Source organism: Fulvia fulva, chromosome 8 (genome assembly GCF_020509005.1).
Source record: "Fulvia fulva chromosome 8, complete sequence".
Classification (NCBI taxonomy): domain Eukaryota; kingdom Fungi; phylum Ascomycota; class Dothideomycetes; order Mycosphaerellales; family Mycosphaerellaceae; genus Fulvia; species Fulvia fulva.
This window is the reverse complement of record NC_063019.1, coordinates 4,013,243-4,031,763: the sequence shown is the minus strand read 5'-3', so window position 1 is coordinate 4,031,763 and position 18,521 is coordinate 4,013,243. Positions and strand designations below refer to the sequence as shown.

The window sequence follows — 18,521 nt, the reverse complement described above, 5'->3', positions numbered from 1 at the left end:
TCCTCCGCCCGCACAACCGCGTCACGCCCACACTCCGCTCATGACCCCGATAGCAGCACCGACGACGCCCTTCCGCCGAATAGCAGGCTCCTCCGCTAATGCCACCGCTGGATGAGCCTCCCCAGTCGCCGCACGAGTCTGATTCCGAGCCAGCCATATCTGTGCAAAAGAGGCGATTTGGCAAGTTGCCGCTGTCCTCGATATCGCAGCTGCCGTACCGTCGCTCCAATGCCTCCCTCTCGAACTTGTTCTCCTCGACGACGGCCTTGCCTACAGGCCCGGGGTCACCAGGCGCATCGGGCACTACAACACCCACGGCGGTGACGAGGAATGGCTCCGTCTTCTCGCCTGGCGGCACGGCGGCTGTAAGATCGCCATCGCCAGCACCATCCGGCTCGCTTGCCAACAACCACACACGAGATGTCATCCTGCGCGCATTCTCCCCACATGTGTCGGTACTCGCATCGCAAGATACGGATGAGTTGGTCAGGCACAAAGGAATCAACGGAGGCTTGCTAGACTTGCTGCGGCCTTTTGGTGAGCGAGTATCGGGCAAGGTTACAATCCGCGATAGCACTGGAGTCAGTCGGTCATATGAGGACTTTGCGGTACGATTTACGGGTGTGAAAGATGGGCTGGAAAGTCCTAGAGTGGCAGATCGAAGGAGCATAGACTCGACGGGGAACAGGCAGCGGCCATCTCTGCTGGAGTTTAAACCAGCGAGACTACGGACTGGAGGAGACGTGCCACAAGTGGAAGAGCTGGTGGAGAGACATCTTACATTCGCCGAAGAACACTCAGGACCTGTGGCAGACTACATCTCAGCCAAAGATGGCGACCTTGCGGATCCCAATGCCATCTCACCGTTCTACAACCTCTACATGCGACGACTGCTGTCTGGCCTGCCCATGGTGCCTTCTGAGACTTTTGCACATCCCGTGGCCGCCGTCATCGCCATCTCTTCCCGCTCAGCATCGCCGATAGAAGAGCTGCGCAATTTGTACGATTCTTCAAACACTGGCGAGCACCGGCTGCCGCTGTGGGTGCATAACGAATACCTACGCTACTACGTTCTGATACATGATGAGGATTACGACGACATCACGAAGTCAATGGCGTTATACGATCAGATGAAGCGGCATTTTGGCTTACATTGTCATCTTTTGCGATTACGCAGTACCCAATGTGTACCCTCGGACGACGATAGTGTCAAGCTGCAGCACTGCGAGTGGACTGCTGCTGCCGAGGAGCTGTCGGAGATAGTGCGCCGCGAGACGAACGACGATGAAGAAGACCCCACACCCTACATTTTCGAGTCGGATGCGACAGCAGTGCGAGCTTTCGTGCGAGAAATGGTCACGCAGTCGATCATTCCTTCCATGGAGCGCGCTTCTGCTACCTGGAACGATCAAGTGGCCTCACGGCGGCGTGGCTTGAGTGGCAGGTTCATGTCGCTGTCAAAACGCTTCACCACCGGATTTGGCGCCCGTACCTCGTCAGTACCGTCACTGGGCGCTCCGGGAAGCAATTACGATAGCTTGCAGGGTTTCTATCGACCAGACGCTCCTGAAGCAGTAATGCGAAAGCTGGCAGATTACGCCATCATGCTGCGCGACTTCAAGCTTGCACATGGTACCTTCGAGATTCTTTGTCAAGACTTCAAGAACGATAAAGCTTGGCGCCACTACGCGGACGCGAATGAGATGGCAGCTGTCACTCTCCTTCTGGCTACGGGAGCGAACAACAAGATTCGCATTGAAGGCATCGATCAATATCTGGAAACTGCCTACTATTCTTATGTGACAAGAGTCGGTGCACCATACAATGCTCTGCGGACCCTCCTGCTTGGAGTGGAACTGCTTAGGATGCGTGGCGGCAATGCATTAGAAGCAGCAGCGCAATGGTCAAGCAGAATCATCGATGACAAGCTAGTCGGCCCTGTGGGACATGTGCTACTGATGGAGCGCATAGGCAGCTGCTTCGACGAGCGCAGGAAGATCGGTGGCCTAGAAGGCGAAGACCGACATCGCAAAGCGGCGTTCTGGAATATGCTGGCGGCTGATGCGTGGCTCCGGCTTGAGAAGGCCTCTCAAGCTGAGAAGTGCCTATCGGAAGCCACTCGGCTTTATGGCTTCAACGAGCATGACAACAAAGTGCAATTCTATGGCATGGCCAACTTTCTGTTGACGCTTCAAGAGGCTGTGTCGGCAAATCGTGGGGGTGTACATCATATCGATGGTGACGATCTGCTAGGCGACGAGATTGTCGAGCCAATGCAAGAGGAAAGTGAACAGCTGGCCAAACTGCCACCGGGATTCGGCCATGCGCATCGGAAGAGCTTGAGTACATCAGCGCCGCCGCCTGTACAGTCTTTCGATCCGCTCGGTGCGCTCCCTACAGCGTATGAAAGTGGTGATGCAGTTCCGGCGAGTCCGCATGCTGCTGATGCGCCGGGCTTTAGTTCTGTTCTGGAACGGAAGGATAGACGCGATGATGGGTTTGAGTGAGGTGGAGGGGATCTGGTTTGGTTTGTATTTAGCGATGGCGTGTGGCGTTTGGGGGCATTGCATGATATGTATGCGCAACGAATATGGAGCAACTTCATTCTTACTTCCCTTCGGCAGCACAGTCGATGGTAGAGCACCTTCTTTACCGGCGACAGGGGTGCGCCTGATCGCACATATATCACATTGTGTTGCTGAATGACAACCTGCTTCAACAGACCCCAAAACACCACCAAAGCCGACGAAAAGCAAATCAACATCAACGGCACCACAATGCTTCTGTCATCATCCAAGAGACTGCTAGGCCGCAGTGGCATCAAGCCACGCCGCCAGAAGACCAAACCTCGTCGCAAGCGCCCAACGCCAGAGGTTTCGCCTGATCAACCACCCTCTCGGCTCCTCGGTCTGCCAGCCGAGCTTTGAAACCGCATCTACCACTATGTCTTCGAAGACAACATCATGAAGCTCCGCGACCGCCGCAAGAACACCTTCATACGGTGCGTTGATGCCCCCGGTCTCCTCCTCACTTGCAAGCAGATCTACAGCGAGGCGACTGGCATCTACTACTCCATGAGCACATTCGAAGTCTGGTACTCCTCCACTCGCCTCGCACGTAGGTCCGGCAATACTACCACTCGCTTGCCTGAGTTCCTGCACGGTATTGGTAAGGCGAAGAGGGATCTCATCACAGCACTTGGAGCATGGTCCCTGTGGCCGGTCTGCGTGGGGCGTGGATCGTTGTCTCACCATATTGAGGGAGGCGAAGATGGAGGTATCGGAGAAGGGTTTGTCGCTGAGGCAGGGTGTGATGAAAGTTCGGCTCAGCTTACCTAGGGAGCCAGTGTATACTGGTGAGCCGGTCAAGACTTATCGTGAGTACTTGGCGAGACCTAAGAAGGAGAAGGAGGAGAGGCAGAGGGAGAGAGAAGGCAGAAGGCAGAAGATGTTGGAGAGGATGAGGGAGCTGAGAGCGAGGGAGAGGAAGGGGAACGGGAAGGTGAGAACGAAGGCGAAGGCTAAGCGAGGTATGCTCTCAGTTGTGATTCGATGTGGCATCTCTGACTTATGATAGGTTTGGAGAAGGTGGCTGGATCGGCCAGCTGATTCAGGGCTTGTGAAAGCCAAAAGGGCCATAATCTGTTGGCCTGACGTGGTCTAAGACATTGAAGGTCACTCCGGGAGGCATGTGGTGGCAGCGGGCAAGGTTTGAGTTCATATTCTCACTTCACTTTGGGCAACCGCACAGTCACATGCTGTGCGGTGGCTGAAGCTCACAGGAGCCCACTTTTGATAATGCAGATACTTCTACTGAGTCACTGACAACTTCCCCTTTACACAACACATTAACACGAGACTCCACTAACAGTACCAACACCGACCACACCATCAACATTATCAGCATCATCCACAACCACACCCACACCCACAACCACCACATTGACACTCAACATCATGCCTCGCCGCAAGCCCTCACCACTCGCAAATCCAGCAGACCAGCGCAAGTCACCGTTGATGGGCTTGCCAGCTGAGCTACGCAATCGCATCTACCACTACACCTTCGAGGACAGCTTGGTCGACATTCCGGCTCGTCGCAAGCCAAACACTAAGGGCCGTCTGGAAGCGCCAGGTCTCCTCGTCTCATGCAAGCAAGCATACGCGGAAGCCGTCAGCATCTACTACTCCACAGTGACCTTCGAAATACTCAATCTTCACGGAAAAGGCTACACGAACCGCTTGCCCAAGTTCTTGGAGTACATAGGTCAGGAGAAGAGGGCTCTCATCCAGAGCATCCGAGTGGGTTATGCTACTTCGAGCCCTATGTGGTCTCTTGCGCTTTGGAACGTGGAAGGTTTCGTGCTCACCGGTATCTACATCACGCAGAGCATTCACCTCGACCAGGCGTACAAGGACTGTAGGGCCAAGCAGGTTGTGCTCAAGGAAGGCGTGATCAAGGCTGGACTCTCCCTTCCTGACGATCACGGGGGCTCCGAGACATTCTGGACCAGTGAGCCAGAGAAGATTGGGAAGGACTTCTTGGCCAGGCGTGCGAAGAGGGACTAGAGGCATGTATCGCGACATCAGCAATAGTGATTTACGGCACTGACGCGGGACAGGTCCAACGAAGAATCGTCCAACACATCTCCCGGGGCAGAGTACGACCGAGAACATTGATGCCAAAGCAAATCGTGAGCGATGGACGTCCACAGAGACGACGTCCTGATATGAGAGAAGCGGCAGAGTACAATGGTGGGTGCTTGGCCCGGAAGCTGGCATATATACACAGCTCCTGAGATGGTGGAAAGTCGCACTGGCTTCTTTTAGGAGCATAAACCATTCTCAAACCTCTATACAATGTATTTTACTTGATTGACCTAGTACTCATACTCTGCCAAGGCGACCGCCTCGGCATGTGGCCCGATCCCGGCCGTCGCATGAACCTTAATCCGACACGCTGTCAAAAACAACTGCCACAACACGATTGTGTATCTTCATCAACCTCATGACTTCAGCACTGATCTCCGCACGACAGTGATACCGGCTCATTGCAGCATTGATCAAACTCAACAGCCTCTCATGATGGTACAGCAGCCAGCATGACCGCTCTTTTCGAGCTGCGGTCACCCACCGCGTCTGAAACATGATGCGCGTGTCAAGTGTCATGTCAGCTGAGGCACGCCCGTTATATCTGGGTCTCGAGGCTCCCTACTGGCCATGGCTTTGATAGTTCGACTCGCCGGATCTGCTTCAGACGCAGCGCTGGTACGCTCGGCTCGTACGGGTACCTGAAGCTCCAAAGCCGCACTGAGGGCATTTGACAACTGTACAACGAGGCACCAAACGTCGTGACCATATCTACATGGCGGCCGCGCGCAGCAAGACACCACCTCATGGATCTCCAAACACAAAATGCGGACACACCTTCTACATCTGTCTTCATTGGTGGCAGATCGCAGGCAGAGAGTTCACGCATCCCCGCGTGACATGGATCCCGGACCCTCATCCATGGAGACGCGCACTTTAATGTAACTCTACGTGGGTATTAATCCAGCTTCCTCCCTTCCTTGCCTTGTCTCTCGTTGTCGTCGCTTATCTTTGAAGATGGGTCGCTTTCTTACTCTTGTGCTGTTGGCGCGGACTGCTGTCGCGCAGGTAGGTGATCCGCTGAAATATGTTAATCAGCTAATTGGGACCACCAATGGAGGTATGTTGCAGACGAAGCGGCAGGACGATGTAGGGGCTGATTCAGTGGTCAGGCAATGTCTTCGCAGGCGCGACTTTGCCATATGGACTGGCCAAGGCGGTTGCTGATACGAACAGCGGGTCGAATCAGGGTGGGTTCACGACGGATGGAGCGAGCATAACGGGTTTCTCGAGCATGCATGATTCTGGCACTGGGTACGTTGGATATACGGCGCTCCAAGAGAGAGAGCCGACCAGGCAGAATGCTAATCGCACGCAGAGGCAACCCTTCGCTTGGTCTGTTCCCTCTCTTCCCCTACGCATCTTGCGCGAACGACAATATCAATGGCTGCAAGTTGCCAAAGATCGCTCGCGCTACACCCTTTGTCAACGACTCAGTCCAGGCCGCTCCCGGATACTTCAGCCTGCAGCTTGAAGGTGGTATTCAAGGCGAGATGACAGCAGCTCAGCATACTTCCCTCTTTCGCTTCACATTCCCTGAGGGCGGCAGTCCCGCGATCATCTTGGATCTATCAGACCTGTCGGATTCGAGACAAGACAATGCTAGCATCTCTGTCGACGACAATGGACGCATGACTGGCGGCGCAAAATTCCAGCCATCCTTCGCTCAAGGGAACTACGTGGCATATTTTTGCGCGGACTTTCAAGGCTCGATCAAGGAAAGTGGCATCTACGTGAACAGTCGAGGAAGCGCGGACGTGAAGGACTTGAAGATCTCAAGGAGTATCAATGGGTACCCACTACCAGGTGGCGGTTTCGTGCGCTTCACGGACTCTAGCCCGGTGCTGGTAAGAGTTGGCTTGAGCTATATCAGCAGCGAGCAAGCATGCCAGCTTGCAGAGGATGAGATCCCAGACTTCGACTTTAAGAAAACAAGGACTACCGCGACAGATATCTGGAGACGTAAGATGAGCCCGATCGATGTGTCCACCAATGGCATCGATAACAGCGTTCTTACGAACTTTTACTCCGGCATCTACAGAACGATGGTAAACCCACAGAACTATACTGGAGTCAATCCGGTCGTCTCGGCGGATACGATCTACTTCGATAGCTACTATTGGTGAGTGGCGGGTTGCATTCGAAGAGATTGACAGCAAGCTAAAACCGTGACAGCATATGGGATCTGTTCCGCTCGCAGATGCCCTTCCTCACGATCTTCGACACACCAGCCCTGGTCGAGATGATTCAAGGTCTTTTGACACTGTACCAGGTGCAAGGCTGGCTTCCAGATTGCCACATGTCGTTGAACAAAGGCTACACCCAAGGTGGCAGCAACGCCGACGTTGTGATGGCAGATGCATACGTCAAGCTGAACAAGACCGCCGAGATCGACTGGGACTTGGTGTATGAGGCAGTGGTCAAGGATGCTGAGGAAGAGCCTTATGGTATGTGGCAGTCGCTCGATCGTCGTACTTGGCTAACGTCTTTCCAGACTGGTGTTGCCAAGGTCGAGGAGGCCTTGACAGCTGGAAGCGTCTTGGCTACATCCCGGTGCAGGACTTCGACTACAAGGGCTTCGGAACCATGACACGATCCGTCTCGAGAACTCTGGAGTACAGCTACAACGACTTCTGTATATCAGAGATCGCCCGAGGTCGCGGCAACCTGGGTGATGCGGAGAAGTATGAAAAGTCCAGCGAAAACTGGCAGAACCTCTTCAAAGCCGATCAGACTTCCAACTTAATCAACACCACGCAAGATACTGGCTTCGTCGGCTTCTTCCAACCCAAATACCTCAACCAGACCTGGGGCTTCCAGGATCCACTCTACTGCTCCAACCTTGACAGTGGAGGATCATGCTCTCTCCAGAACACCGCCGGCGAGACTTTCGAGAGCTCGATCTGGGAGTACTCCTACTACGTCCCGCACGATCAAGCTCTCCTGATCAGCACCCTCGGCGGTCCCGAAACTTTCGTCCGTCGTCTCGACTACCTGCACGACCGCAACATCACCTACATCGGCAACGAGCCCGCCTTCCTCACCGTCTTCCAATACCACTATGCCGCCCGCCCCGCCCTCTCCGCAAAGCGCGCTCACTTCTACGTCCCCGCCTACTTCTCCCCAACAAACGGCGGCCTCCCCGGAAACGACGACTCCGGCACAATGGGCGCCTTCCTCGCATTCACCATGATGGGTTTGAACCCAGTCCCGGGCCAAGACGTATACCTAATCACGCCGCCTTTCTTCGAGAGCGTCAACATCACAAGTCCCGTGAGCGGTAAGGTTGCAACGATTAGGAATGAAGGCTTCGATCCGAGTTATGAGGCGATTTACATCCAGCGGGCTACGTTGAATGGGGTGCCGTGGACGAGGAATTGGATTGATCACAGTTTCTTCCTGCATGGGATGGAGTTGGTGTTGTATTTGGGCAGGAAGGAGAGTATGTGGGGGAGACGGACGGAGGATTTGCCGCCGAGTTTGAGTGAGTATGAGTTCTAGATGGAGGGTTGTGTAGCCATGGAATCATGTCGATTTACTCACGTTGGGCCTGTATACCTTGGGCTTCATCTTGTCGCCCCATCTTAGCGGGTTGTCGTGTCATTGATGGGTGTGTTTACTGACTGAGAGAAGCACCTCGGACCGGGTGCAATACCGTAAAATGTGCTGTTGGCGGTTGTGAACCTCCAAAGGTAAGCGTAGCGGAGTGGAGCTCTCTACCAACCCTTCTAGACTGCAAAGTAGCGTGCGATCCACGCTACCGCTACCCGACGTACAGTGCTTATTACACGACGACATAGGCGTTAGCGACGAGTATATGTTTGCGAGTTCGCCAACAGGCACAGTGCGGTAGGTCACGTGACCCTAAAACTTGAAAGTTGACCAATCAGAGCGGGCGCCAAGGCTAGTTGAGGGCTGGTATAGAGCTTCACTCCCTCGCTGACGCCTCACCTACGTACTCGCAAGCTCGTACTCCGGTGTGGCTAGCGCTCGGTCGCTACGCTTAAACATACCTGTTTCCTGGTGCTGGGACGCACCAATAGCCGCGACAGCCGCGACCGGGAGCCTATCGCGCGGGCAAGCGCCACCGGCGGCAGTTTTGCAAAGCTACCTAGTAGTGGCAACCGCTCGAGGAGAAACTTGCCGAGCGAGCCAAAACGGACTGTCATCTCGTCATCATCTCATTCCACATCAGCTTCGTTATGCGTGGTGGCCGCACACCACCGGATCTGCCCAAGGTCGATGGCTGCGAGGACTTCGACGCGCTTGCGAGGAAGCTGAGCGTGTAGGTCCTGCCGCGGCGGAGGCGAGCATGCGAGGTGGCTGGGGTTGCATTGCTGACGTGTGTGGGACGGCAGGTACTTTGTGCAGGCGATTGAGGCACCGCATGAGTGGGATGAGCTCAGGAGAGATGTCTATGGGCAGGTGTTGAGGCCGCTGGTGCGGTATTTGGTGGATGATGTGCAGCATGAGGCGGTTGTTAGTGCTTTGCTGTAAGCGCCGCCGTCTCGACAAGTCCTCATACGCAGTGGGTTGCTGACTTTGTGTAGGGCGCTGAAGTGGCATTTCTCTGCTCTTGAGGCTGGAGATGATCGCGGCATAAATGAGACGCGTGGTCTGGCGTGCGAGCTGGTGGCCTGGTGAGTCCGTGATCTGACAGTATCTCACAGCGCATCGTATTAGCAACGTTCGGGTTGGCATTTTGTGCCAGTGGCTACCATACTGACCGGCTGCAGGCGCTTCGTGACTCACTTGTCAGAGCGAGAAACTATCGACTTCCTTTGCTATGATCTGGCGCCTCCTCGAAAAGCACAAGATCCGGCCCAGGGCAACGAAGATCTGGAAAATGCCGACTACGACGGAGTTCTGGAAGATGCGTCCCACGAGCGCGCGCCTCTTATGGACACTCCCGCGTTCGGACTCGATGAGTCCTTTTATGATGAGCATGTCCAACGAGACAGCATCTGTGCGGAGGAGTCCGACTTCGCTTCCATCTTCGCCAACCTGAATGCTCTGGAGATCGCAGCAGTCGCTAACGCAAAGGCTTTCCTGAGTCAGAAGTCGATGCAGCAAATCATTATGCGGATCTGGACCGGTGACATCGTCTTTTGGGAGACACTCAGTAAACGTTCTGTCAAGCGAGCGAAAGTCTACAGAAAGAGTCAGTCCGACCCTTTCTGTAGATTGAGAGTGCCCTTGTACTTGAAGGCCTTTGAGGTGTTCTTCTTCGCGGCATTCCTGGCCTTCTATTACATCGTGCTGGTGGAGAAACACACGAGCGCAATAACAGTGCCCGAGATCCTTCTTTATGTGTGGCTGGCTGCTTTCTCTTACAACGGTGCGTACCGTTGGCTGCCCGTTGATGCAATCGCTAACGGCTTACAGAGCTTGTGGAGTTCTGGGACGCTGGTACGACGTTCTATGCGACAGACTTCTGGTCACTGTGGGACCTTGGAATCATCTTCGTGGGAGTTGCTTTCTTCGGCACCCGCATTGCTGGACTGGTGCGCCAAGACCATGTTGTTACCGACGTTGCATTCGACATACTATCTGTCGAAGCTCTGTTTCTGGTGCCAAGGTGGGTCAACTTCTTCACCTAACTGAAGGAACTTTACTGATACTGTCGACAGGATCTGCTCATTACTTAGCCTGCACCCGTACTTTGGCATGCTGATACCCGTTTTGAAAGAGATGGTAGGTTGGGATCGACTGCCTGACCTGACGAAGCTGACCACAGCGCAGACAAAGGACTTCGTTAAGTTCCTCGGCCTTGTCGGCATCTTGTACCTTGGTAGGATGTCTCTGTGTGCAACTACGCCGCGAAGCTGACTGACTTTGGCCAGGCTTCAGCACATGCTTCTCTTTCTTGGCACGGGGCAACTACACATTCGCGAAAATGAACTGGATCCTGATCAAAGTCTTCTTTGGATCAAGCTATTTGGGATTCGTGAGTACTATGCTGCTGAACTATTGCCTCTGCGCCGCATACTAATGTTGGTACAGGATGTTGCAGAAGAAGTATGACCCAAAACGGCACTTCAAGAACGCCACCAACTGACAATCTTCAGATTTCTCCAGTACTTGGAACCTTGATCATGTTTGTGTTCGTATGCATGACGAACATCCTACTGATAACGTCTCTCATCTCGTTGTTGAGCAACAAGCTTGACAAGGTACGTGGGTTGCACCAACTGGGCGGCTAAGCGCCTGGTTACACAACGATTGGCCCACGACTCACAACGCCTCAACACAGGTCATGCTCCATGCTCGCGACGAGTACTTGTTCGTGTAAGTGCTGAGCCTCGTTGTGGCAGTACATTGTGGAGTTCAAACTGATGGCAGTGTTAGCTACAGCGTTTTCGTCCTCGAAGCCAGCACGAGCAATAGGCTCACATTCTTCCTCCCTCCACTGGTACGTTCTCCCTCTCTAATTACAGACGACGCAATATCTCGCCATCGTTTGCGACCTCATTATCGCACTAGACCTGCACATGCACTGCCGGTCTTGTGATGCATGCAATCATCCAGTAAGGCCTTTGAATGATTGCGGCCGGGAAGCCAATTCTTGCAGATTGTGCCACCCAGAGAAGAGCTCCCGCAACGAATCATAGCTGCCACTTCTCGTTGAGTTGTTGGTTCTCCACGCCAGTGCCGCCAGAGCAGAAGTGCTAGTGGCATGGACACTGAGGCATCGAGCGAGAGAGTACTGATTTTCTCCTGCAGAATCTGCTGCCTCTGGCACTTCGCCCCTTGCGGTTGGTCCTCCCGCCTGAACAGCTGCGAAGTGCTCGCATCATCTTGCTCAAAGCGACCCACTGGCCTTTCGTGTTGCTGATTCTGGCCTACGAGCGCGGGCGCTTATGGCAGGCAGATCGCCGCAGAGCCGGCTCGTCAAGCAGTTCCAACAGGCTCAGGCATAACTCTGCAGCCACCCTGCGAAGACCACTGACACGCAGGACCTTGTCTGGCAGGCCGTCTCTATTGGACGATCAACCGCGTTCAGGCAGATCATCCGCAGAAGTGCCTGCCACGGCTCCTACAGCGGCACCTGAAACCATTGAAGGCCTTGGAGCTGCCGTTGCTAATCTCAGCGCACAAGTCGAAGTGCTCACCAAGATGCTTTCGCAGGAGAAAGCTGCCTAAGACGTTGCGTGAAGACGATCGCAAGACGCACGGAAGCGCCACTAGATGATGAAGTCAAAGCCAACTCACGCACGCGGCCACAGACATGCGACCTCCACGCTCTGTGGAGTGCGGCGATTGGCAGCAAAGCGAGAAAGATCTCCGGCCGACGCCAGCCCCGCAGGCCGCGCAAGTAGAACGCTATTAAGCGCGGTCTTTCGGAGTTTACCAGGGTCATCTGCACGATTCCTGCACGCTTGCTACAACGGGGCCAGAGGACGGCTCTTGCGATGGCTGTGTGTGATTCGGTCCGCAGCGTTTTCGAGCCGTCGCGTCGGGACGATGCCAAGCGACACGATCGCAGAGCATGCCGCGAGCCCTCCCTTGCGCGGACCCTAGTAGCGACTTTGCATAGCCTTTTCCTGCCTGGGCTGAGGACGCTATCGATGCAGTTGCGTCCACCTTCGTCGCTCGTTGTGCTATGGCGGAGCTTAAATGATGCATGCGAACTTTACTAATCCTTTCAGTCTCTCCAGTTGCGTGCAGGGTCCCATCTCCACCGGGTATGTTAGACTCGGTCCCGCAGCGCCACCTCTCCATATGTCCTGATGTGCTTGGATCGCGCTGTCTCTTCATCTTCATATCAGTCCTGCATAACCGCTACCATGTAGCAACACTGCCTCCTAGTCAATTTTGGCAACAACATTTGTGGAGGAGAATGCAGTGCCTCATGACGCTGGTCGTACGCTATTCAACTACCAACATCTGAGTCAACTGGTATTATACATCTGTGGCTGCTGCCGGTCCATCCTTCCGACATGAGCCTCTTCCCGATACCAGATCCTGAGAAGTTGCGCATCGCGATGGAGCAGAACTATCACTACTACCAGAACCAGGAACAAGCCATGCACTTACCTGCACCAAGCACAGAGGACAACAAGCCCAACATCGATGACGACAGCCCTTGGACGTTAGCTGGAGCCTCATCGCAAGACATATATGCAGTCTCGCAGCGCATGGCATGGCCATCGCAACTTTCGCAGAGCCTGGCCTTTGACCCACTACCTACTCCCACCCAGTCGACCTTTCATCTTGATGATACCAGACCCATGACACTTGGTGTTCATGGTTCATGGCCAGTGGATATGGATCCCTCTCTTGCCTATTCCTCATATCCTGAGTACACACATCCCGGATCAGGCTTGCCCAGCTACTCGATGGCCACCGCTGGAGCCACAATCGCGCCTTGGGAGACAGTACAACCCGCTGCAACCTCTTTTGCAAACCTACAATATGATTCACCGTGCAGGTCAGATTATACGACCAGCTCCAGGCAAAGTCTGGTCGACTCCTCTCCATATACCCACTCCGATGGCTTTTACCCTTCAAAGGGCTCACCTTACATCAAGCTTGAGGACACTGGCGAGGCTTCGCGGCCTCGTCTCCACTCGCTTCCCGGCGCTTCACCACATGGGCAGACAGCACACGTCGACCCTGGGGACATCTACGGCAGCCCGCCCTTGACAGCGCGTACCCAGCCAGAGTGGCCAGCCTTGGACGCGCCCGTCAAGGTCGACGAAGAGCAAGACTTCAAGCCCGTCCTTCACCCACAGCCCTCGTCACCACGAGCCCGACGCAGTCGGCCGCGGCGAGCAGTATGCGAAGAAGCCTCTGCATCCGCCATCGAGCAGCGAGAAAAGCGAGGCTATACCACCCCCGATAACTCCACCTGTTGCTGCGACCAGTGCGGCAAGCTCTTCCAGCGAAGCTACAATCTGAAGGCGCACATGGACACGCATGATCCACATCGTGACCAGCCTCACGTTTGCCAATATCCTGAGTGCACCAGGAGGTTCGTGCGACGCACTGATCTGGTTAGACATGAGCAGAGTGTATGTGTCAAGCCTTGTTCTCCCCCTTTCGTTGTCGCGCGCTGACCCGTGGGTAGGTACATCTCAAGGAGCGCAAGCATCGGTGCCCGTTGTGCTATGGGTGCTTTGCACGTAAAGATACACTGAGACGGTACGTGTTCCTACGCCGACTGTTCATGATCGCGACTGACGTGCAGACAGACATATCGATGATGGATGTCCCAGGCGACCAGAGATGCGAAGGCGTCTGGAGGAAATGCGCAACGCGGCATGACAGTCATTCGATCGCATGGTTACAGCAGCAGCCCGAATCACCTTCCTTATCAGAGCATCAGCGTCAACGATGCCCTGTCTCGACAGTGGGGGACCGGCTTGGCGACAGTAAACTGAACAGGGAGCTTCGGCACCGGGAGGGAAGGCACGAATTTCGACTAACGAGACCGTCGAAAGAACTAGATTGGGTCCAGCATTCGCGAGGAGTTGGCGGCATGCGATGATCATGAATATGGCGCCTACGGGCATACGATACCATCATACTGCGAGGAGGCAACTAAGAGCCTCCTGTTTGCTGTCAGGCATACACGGGCGTTTCCTTTGGGGGGAGGAACTTGCATGGCTTGCATTTACGCAGCGAAAGGTTCACGAAATCGGAGGCGGTTGCCATTTGTTCCGACTTGACCGAAGGTGTGATGCAGCTTCGAAGTATGAGAAGCCACCGCGTCGCGGCTTACCGAGGGGTTATACGATGGCAATTCTGCTACTGAGGTCTCATTTACCACTGTGTCGGGATACTGTTCGGATGCTGCGAGGCCTTGTAGGCAGAAGTTGTGGTAGTGTGTCGATGAAGAACTCAGAACAAGGTTGCGAGAGCCGCCGCCGAAGAAAGTCTGAACGTCTGGCGTGCTCGAGCGTCTGAAGTGTCCCGTGTCGTGTTGTGCTGTGTATGGGCGCGGAGCTGGCCAGTCAACGTGGAGATGGAACTATTTAGTAGCTGGATCCTTCAAACTGCCACAGGTGATTTTGCTATTGGCTGCATTTCTTGTTTTCCTGCGGTCTTGTCTTCGCAAGCCATGCTCGTTCTGGGATGCATTGCTGCTCGCTGGGCGCGGGCGGAAGCGAATCCCTTCCTCTCCCGCGCCTAGTCCTAGTCCACCACCGGAGCTCTGCCCAAAAGCTTCGATGCGGATCCACTCTTCCAGACCGGTCAAGAGCTGGATGGACCCTGTATACTACTGGATGTAGGTACACGGCCAAAGTAGCCCGTATGCACAACATGTTTAAGACTTCCTCTGTTCCGGCGCCAACGCGTGATCCATGGGAACAATTGCACATGATGCACTGCACCGCACCCGCGTGCGTATGGTACTGTAAGGCTCGACGGGCAGGATTCGCAGGATTGGCATCGTGTATGCAGCTACTCTACGTCAACCAGTGACTGTGCTGTAGAGCTGTACGCGGCGGGTGCGAATGAGTAGATACCGACAGAGAGGTTCAGTAGATTGTTGGCTGTGGTTGGCGTCGATCTGGTGTACACGCGGACTGGTGTGATGCTTGCTAGAGTCGCACTGCAAAGAACCAACGCAAGCAAAGGCCAGACCTCGACGAGGAAGGTCATCGGTTGCGGCCAACATCCTGTGATGGCAACTCCACATCATCGCCATATCGCATGTTGTCTGATATCATATACCACAGCAGACCGGTGAGGGTGTCACTACTGCCACTGCCGCTGCCGCGTCCCTTCCGAGACATACTCGACATGTCACGACGGGCGCTAGGCTCTCTAGCTCCCACTCCAAACATGTGTTGCGGCATCCGTTCTTCTGTGAGAACCTTGGCGAGTGTGAATCTGAGATACAGAAAAGCTACCTGAGAAAACTCTAAATAGAAAGCTGAGCGCCAAGCCGGCGGTGTGTTCGGATGAGAACGTCATATCCTCCCCTACTAGACCCTGACACACCTGTGTCAGCCTGAGGCGGCTAGCCTAATCGCCTATATACTTAAATCGATAACAAAAGAGATCCTAAAGCTTTAGCTTCCTTCGTCGTAGCTTCCTAGCCTACGACCCTTTAGCTTACTTCACTCCGTATATATAACTGCCTTACACGGCTTAACTCTACTACCTAAGCTTACTACGAGCTTACTAACCCCGTTAGATAACCTCGCCGCGAGCTTCTTACGCGTATTCGCGCCTTCCTATATTGTTAGAAGCTCGTAGTATTAGGTAGCTCGTATAGAACGTAAGTATAAAAGTACGCTCTTATTCTAAATCAATCTGACTACGAACATCAACCTTTAAGCTTACTAAGTCTTTAATAACCTCTTTGCCCTTCGGTAGCTTCTTCCTTAACCTTCTTTAGCCTTAGCTAACTTATTCTTAATTAGATTAAGGTATATAAGCCGCGCCGCGGTATTAGCGTTAACGTAGTAATACTAACGTATTTTAGACTCCTTTCTTCCTTATAGCTTACTATAGCTCCTATCCCGCGCTCTCCTTAAGGCGAGGAGTTAATAGCTTAGATAGACGCCCTTACCGTTACCTATACCTCGGCCGTATCTAATAACTTCCCGCGGCTCCCCGTTCGTACTAAGACGCGCCTTCCGGATATACCTACCGGATAGTTAGCCGGTTAGTAGACTCGGCTCTACGCCTTCTAGTTTAAAGTCTAGTTCTCTTACGACGTTATTAAGCTAGACAATTAGATCGCGCTATAGTTAGCCCGTATTACGCGCTAGTATCTAAGGATCGACGGAGGATCTAGATTCTTTAAGATAATTTATATACTCCCTTCGCGCTATAGCCGCTTCTAGTTTAGCGGCGTTCTAAAGCTAGTAGCCGCGTTAGACTCCGACTTTGATGTCTTCGAAGAGGTCCCTAAGGGCGGTATTCTAAGGCAGCCTATCGCTTTTAGACCGTATACCGTATAAACTAGGCTAGCGGCGATTGTCTTTAGCTACTATAGCGGCCGCTCTAGATCTACGCGAGACGTATAAAGCTACCGTTCTAAGGGCGATACCGAGCGTCCGCTAGGAACCTTTACTAAGTACTAGTAACTTAGCCTACTAAGTAGTATTAACGAGCTAAGGGCCCCTTTAGACCCTGAAATTTGCGCGTCGAATCTCGTTAACCTTTAACGGTTAATTACGTAGTAGGGGTGTATAGGGGTACTACTAAGATATATATAGTTAGGAGACGACCTTAGTAGGAAGCTAGGATTTACGAAAATATCTCTATAAGGTGAAAACACGGGAATCTAAGAATTTCAGATTTATTATCTTTTAGGATCTTAGTATATATTTCACGGCCCGCGGACCGGCAAATATATACACCTACGCGCAAGCTATTCCAAGGTCACTAGGCGCGCCCTTACTTACTAGGGTGGTTAGTCGTCTATATTTTAGTAGTTAATAAGGGGGGATTTTAAGTATATACCTGGTGGCATTATTAGTATATCTTAGCAAAATCAAGGTCAAGGTCGACTCGAAGTCGAAATCTCAAGGTATTAAGGCACCTAAGGTCAAGGCTCTTAGTAATAAGTAAAGCAAGTATAACGTTATAAGCAAGGTTACGGTTACGAATAAGGTCATAAGTTTTAGTTATGTCTTTATCGAGGTTCGAGTCGTTTGCTAGTATTAGAGCTAGCTAAGAGTTACTAGAAAGTCTAACGAAGGCCTATAGGCCTTATAGGGAGGCTATAATCCTAGAAGGGATAGAAGACTTAGATAGTAACGAAGATAACACCCCGGAGGCTTTAGGCTCTAATAAGGGTAAGGAAAGAGTACGACGAAATGACTAAGAAGAGGATGACTTAAATAAGGGCACTATAACGTTAGGAATGCCCTATAGTCCGGATGCGATAGCAGCATTATTTAGCCGTCTTACTGTTACTATAGAAAATGTAGGACCTCGCTTCCCTACTCTAGGGAGTCCGGAAAACCCCCTCTTTAATAGTAGGAACGCTACTAAATTCTAGGAGAGGTTCAATGATCTTATAGACTAGTATCTACTAAGGCTATTAATTAAGAAAGACAACTTCTAGGGTCGTTTTGAGCGCAACTACGAGACTACTATCCGACGTTTAGTAATAAGGTTAGAGGGGTAGTAAGTGAGGCGGAGCACCTTTAGGAGGTCCTTCTTAGCTAAATTTTCGAGATTCGATGCCTATTCAATATTAGGAAGTCGAGAATATCTAGAAGAGATAGTCCGGGCCGAGTAAGGGAAAAGCCCTAAGGAATAGGATATAAAGGAGTTTATCCGTCTCTTCGTAGCCTCTAGTGACCTAATTAATCCCGAAGACCTCGATAACAGCTCCCGTAGCCGTCTTCTACTTTAGGGGCTCCTAGAGTTAGTTACTAAGGCAGTTTATAAGAAATGTAGGCTCTATCCGAAGTAGCCTAAGAAGTTTCGGCGCTTTTAAAAGATACTAGACGAGGCGACAATTATCACTAATAGTAAAGAAGGAAAGAAGGCCGTATATACGGACTTTCTACTTGCTTTACCGCAGCTTTATCGGTCAGTTATAAAGCAGATACCGCGCTTAATCCCTAAGATTAATATACTTAACAAACTAGCTATTTCCGCTACTATTGACGATGACCTTATTTAGAAAATAGTAGAAATAAGTATTCGGGCTTACTAACGAGGTCGCGCGGCGGAGGTTAGATCCTTTAACCCTAGTGAAAATCAAAGGTCTATATAACTAGAAAACCCCGACCGCGTGCCTAAACTATAGGTTTACTTAATATAGCGCCCGTAGTTATAGAACCGCGAGTAGTCTAAAGCGCTTAATAGGTGCTATTATAACTATAGTAGTACGGAACATTAGGCTAATAGGTGCCCCGCGATACTATTCCTTATCTTATAAGGGTATGTCTTTTTAGCGAC

The 18,521-nt window shown here is 52.6% G+C and overlaps 6 protein-coding genes across 6 annotated transcripts; all 6 read left to right on the top strand.

Annotated features, from left to right (window-relative positions):
- Positions 1 to 98: 98 nt before the first annotated feature.
- CLAFUR5_11625 (Transport protein particle subunit trs85-2) lies at positions 99 to 2,507 on the top strand (the record flags this gene model as incomplete). The annotated part of the gene is made up of 1 exon (XM_047910773.1): positions 99 to 2,507. The coding sequence occupies one exon, from the start codon at positions 99 to 101 to the stop codon at positions 2,505 to 2,507; it is 2,409 nt and encodes an 802-aa protein (XP_047765121.1).
- Positions 2,508 to 2,963: 456 nt separating this feature from the next.
- CLAFUR5_11624 (uncharacterized protein) lies at positions 2,964 to 3,608 on the top strand (the record flags this gene model as incomplete). Its single annotated transcript, XM_047910772.1, has 3 exons — positions 2,964 to 3,289; positions 3,339 to 3,529; positions 3,577 to 3,608. 3 exons carry the CDS (start codon positions 2,964 to 2,966, stop codon positions 3,606 to 3,608), a joined length of 549 nt encoding a protein of 182 aa, XP_047765120.1.
- Positions 3,609 to 3,956: 348 nt separating this feature from the next.
- CLAFUR5_11623 (uncharacterized protein) lies at positions 3,957 to 4,565 on the top strand (the record flags this gene model as incomplete). The annotated part of the gene is made up of 1 exon (XM_047910771.1): positions 3,957 to 4,565. One exon carries the CDS (start codon positions 3,957 to 3,959, stop codon positions 4,563 to 4,565), a length of 609 nt encoding a protein of 202 aa, XP_047765119.1.
- Positions 4,566 to 5,603: 1,038 nt separating this feature from the next.
- Positions 5,604 to 8,147, top strand: CLAFUR5_11622 (uncharacterized protein; the record flags this gene model as incomplete). Its single annotated transcript, XM_047910770.1, has 5 exons — positions 5,604 to 5,706; positions 5,759 to 5,900; positions 5,965 to 6,768; positions 6,822 to 7,093; positions 7,141 to 8,147. 5 exons carry the CDS (start codon positions 5,604 to 5,606, stop codon positions 8,145 to 8,147), a joined length of 2,328 nt encoding a protein of 775 aa, XP_047765118.1.
- Positions 8,148 to 8,848: 701 nt separating this feature from the next.
- CLAFUR5_11621 (Calcium channel) lies at positions 8,849 to 11,789 on the top strand (the record flags this gene model as incomplete). Its single annotated transcript, XM_047910769.1, has 11 exons — positions 8,849 to 8,931; positions 9,005 to 9,139; positions 9,197 to 9,286; positions 9,383 to 9,984; positions 10,032 to 10,224; positions 10,277 to 10,437; positions 10,490 to 10,593; positions 10,715 to 10,819; positions 10,900 to 10,934; positions 10,995 to 11,058; positions 11,370 to 11,789. 11 exons carry the CDS (start codon positions 8,849 to 8,851, stop codon positions 11,787 to 11,789), a joined length of 1,992 nt encoding a protein of 663 aa, XP_047765117.1.
- Positions 11,790 to 12,586: 797 nt separating this feature from the next.
- Positions 12,587 to 13,913, top strand: CLAFUR5_11620 (Cell wall transcription factor ACE2; the record flags this gene model as incomplete). The annotated part of the gene is made up of 3 exons (XM_047910768.1): positions 12,587 to 13,660; positions 13,717 to 13,790; positions 13,841 to 13,913. The coding sequence occupies 3 exons, from the start codon at positions 12,587 to 12,589 to the stop codon at positions 13,911 to 13,913; spliced, it is 1,221 nt and encodes a 406-aa protein (XP_047765116.1).
- Positions 13,914 to 18,521: the final 4,608 nt, after the last annotated feature.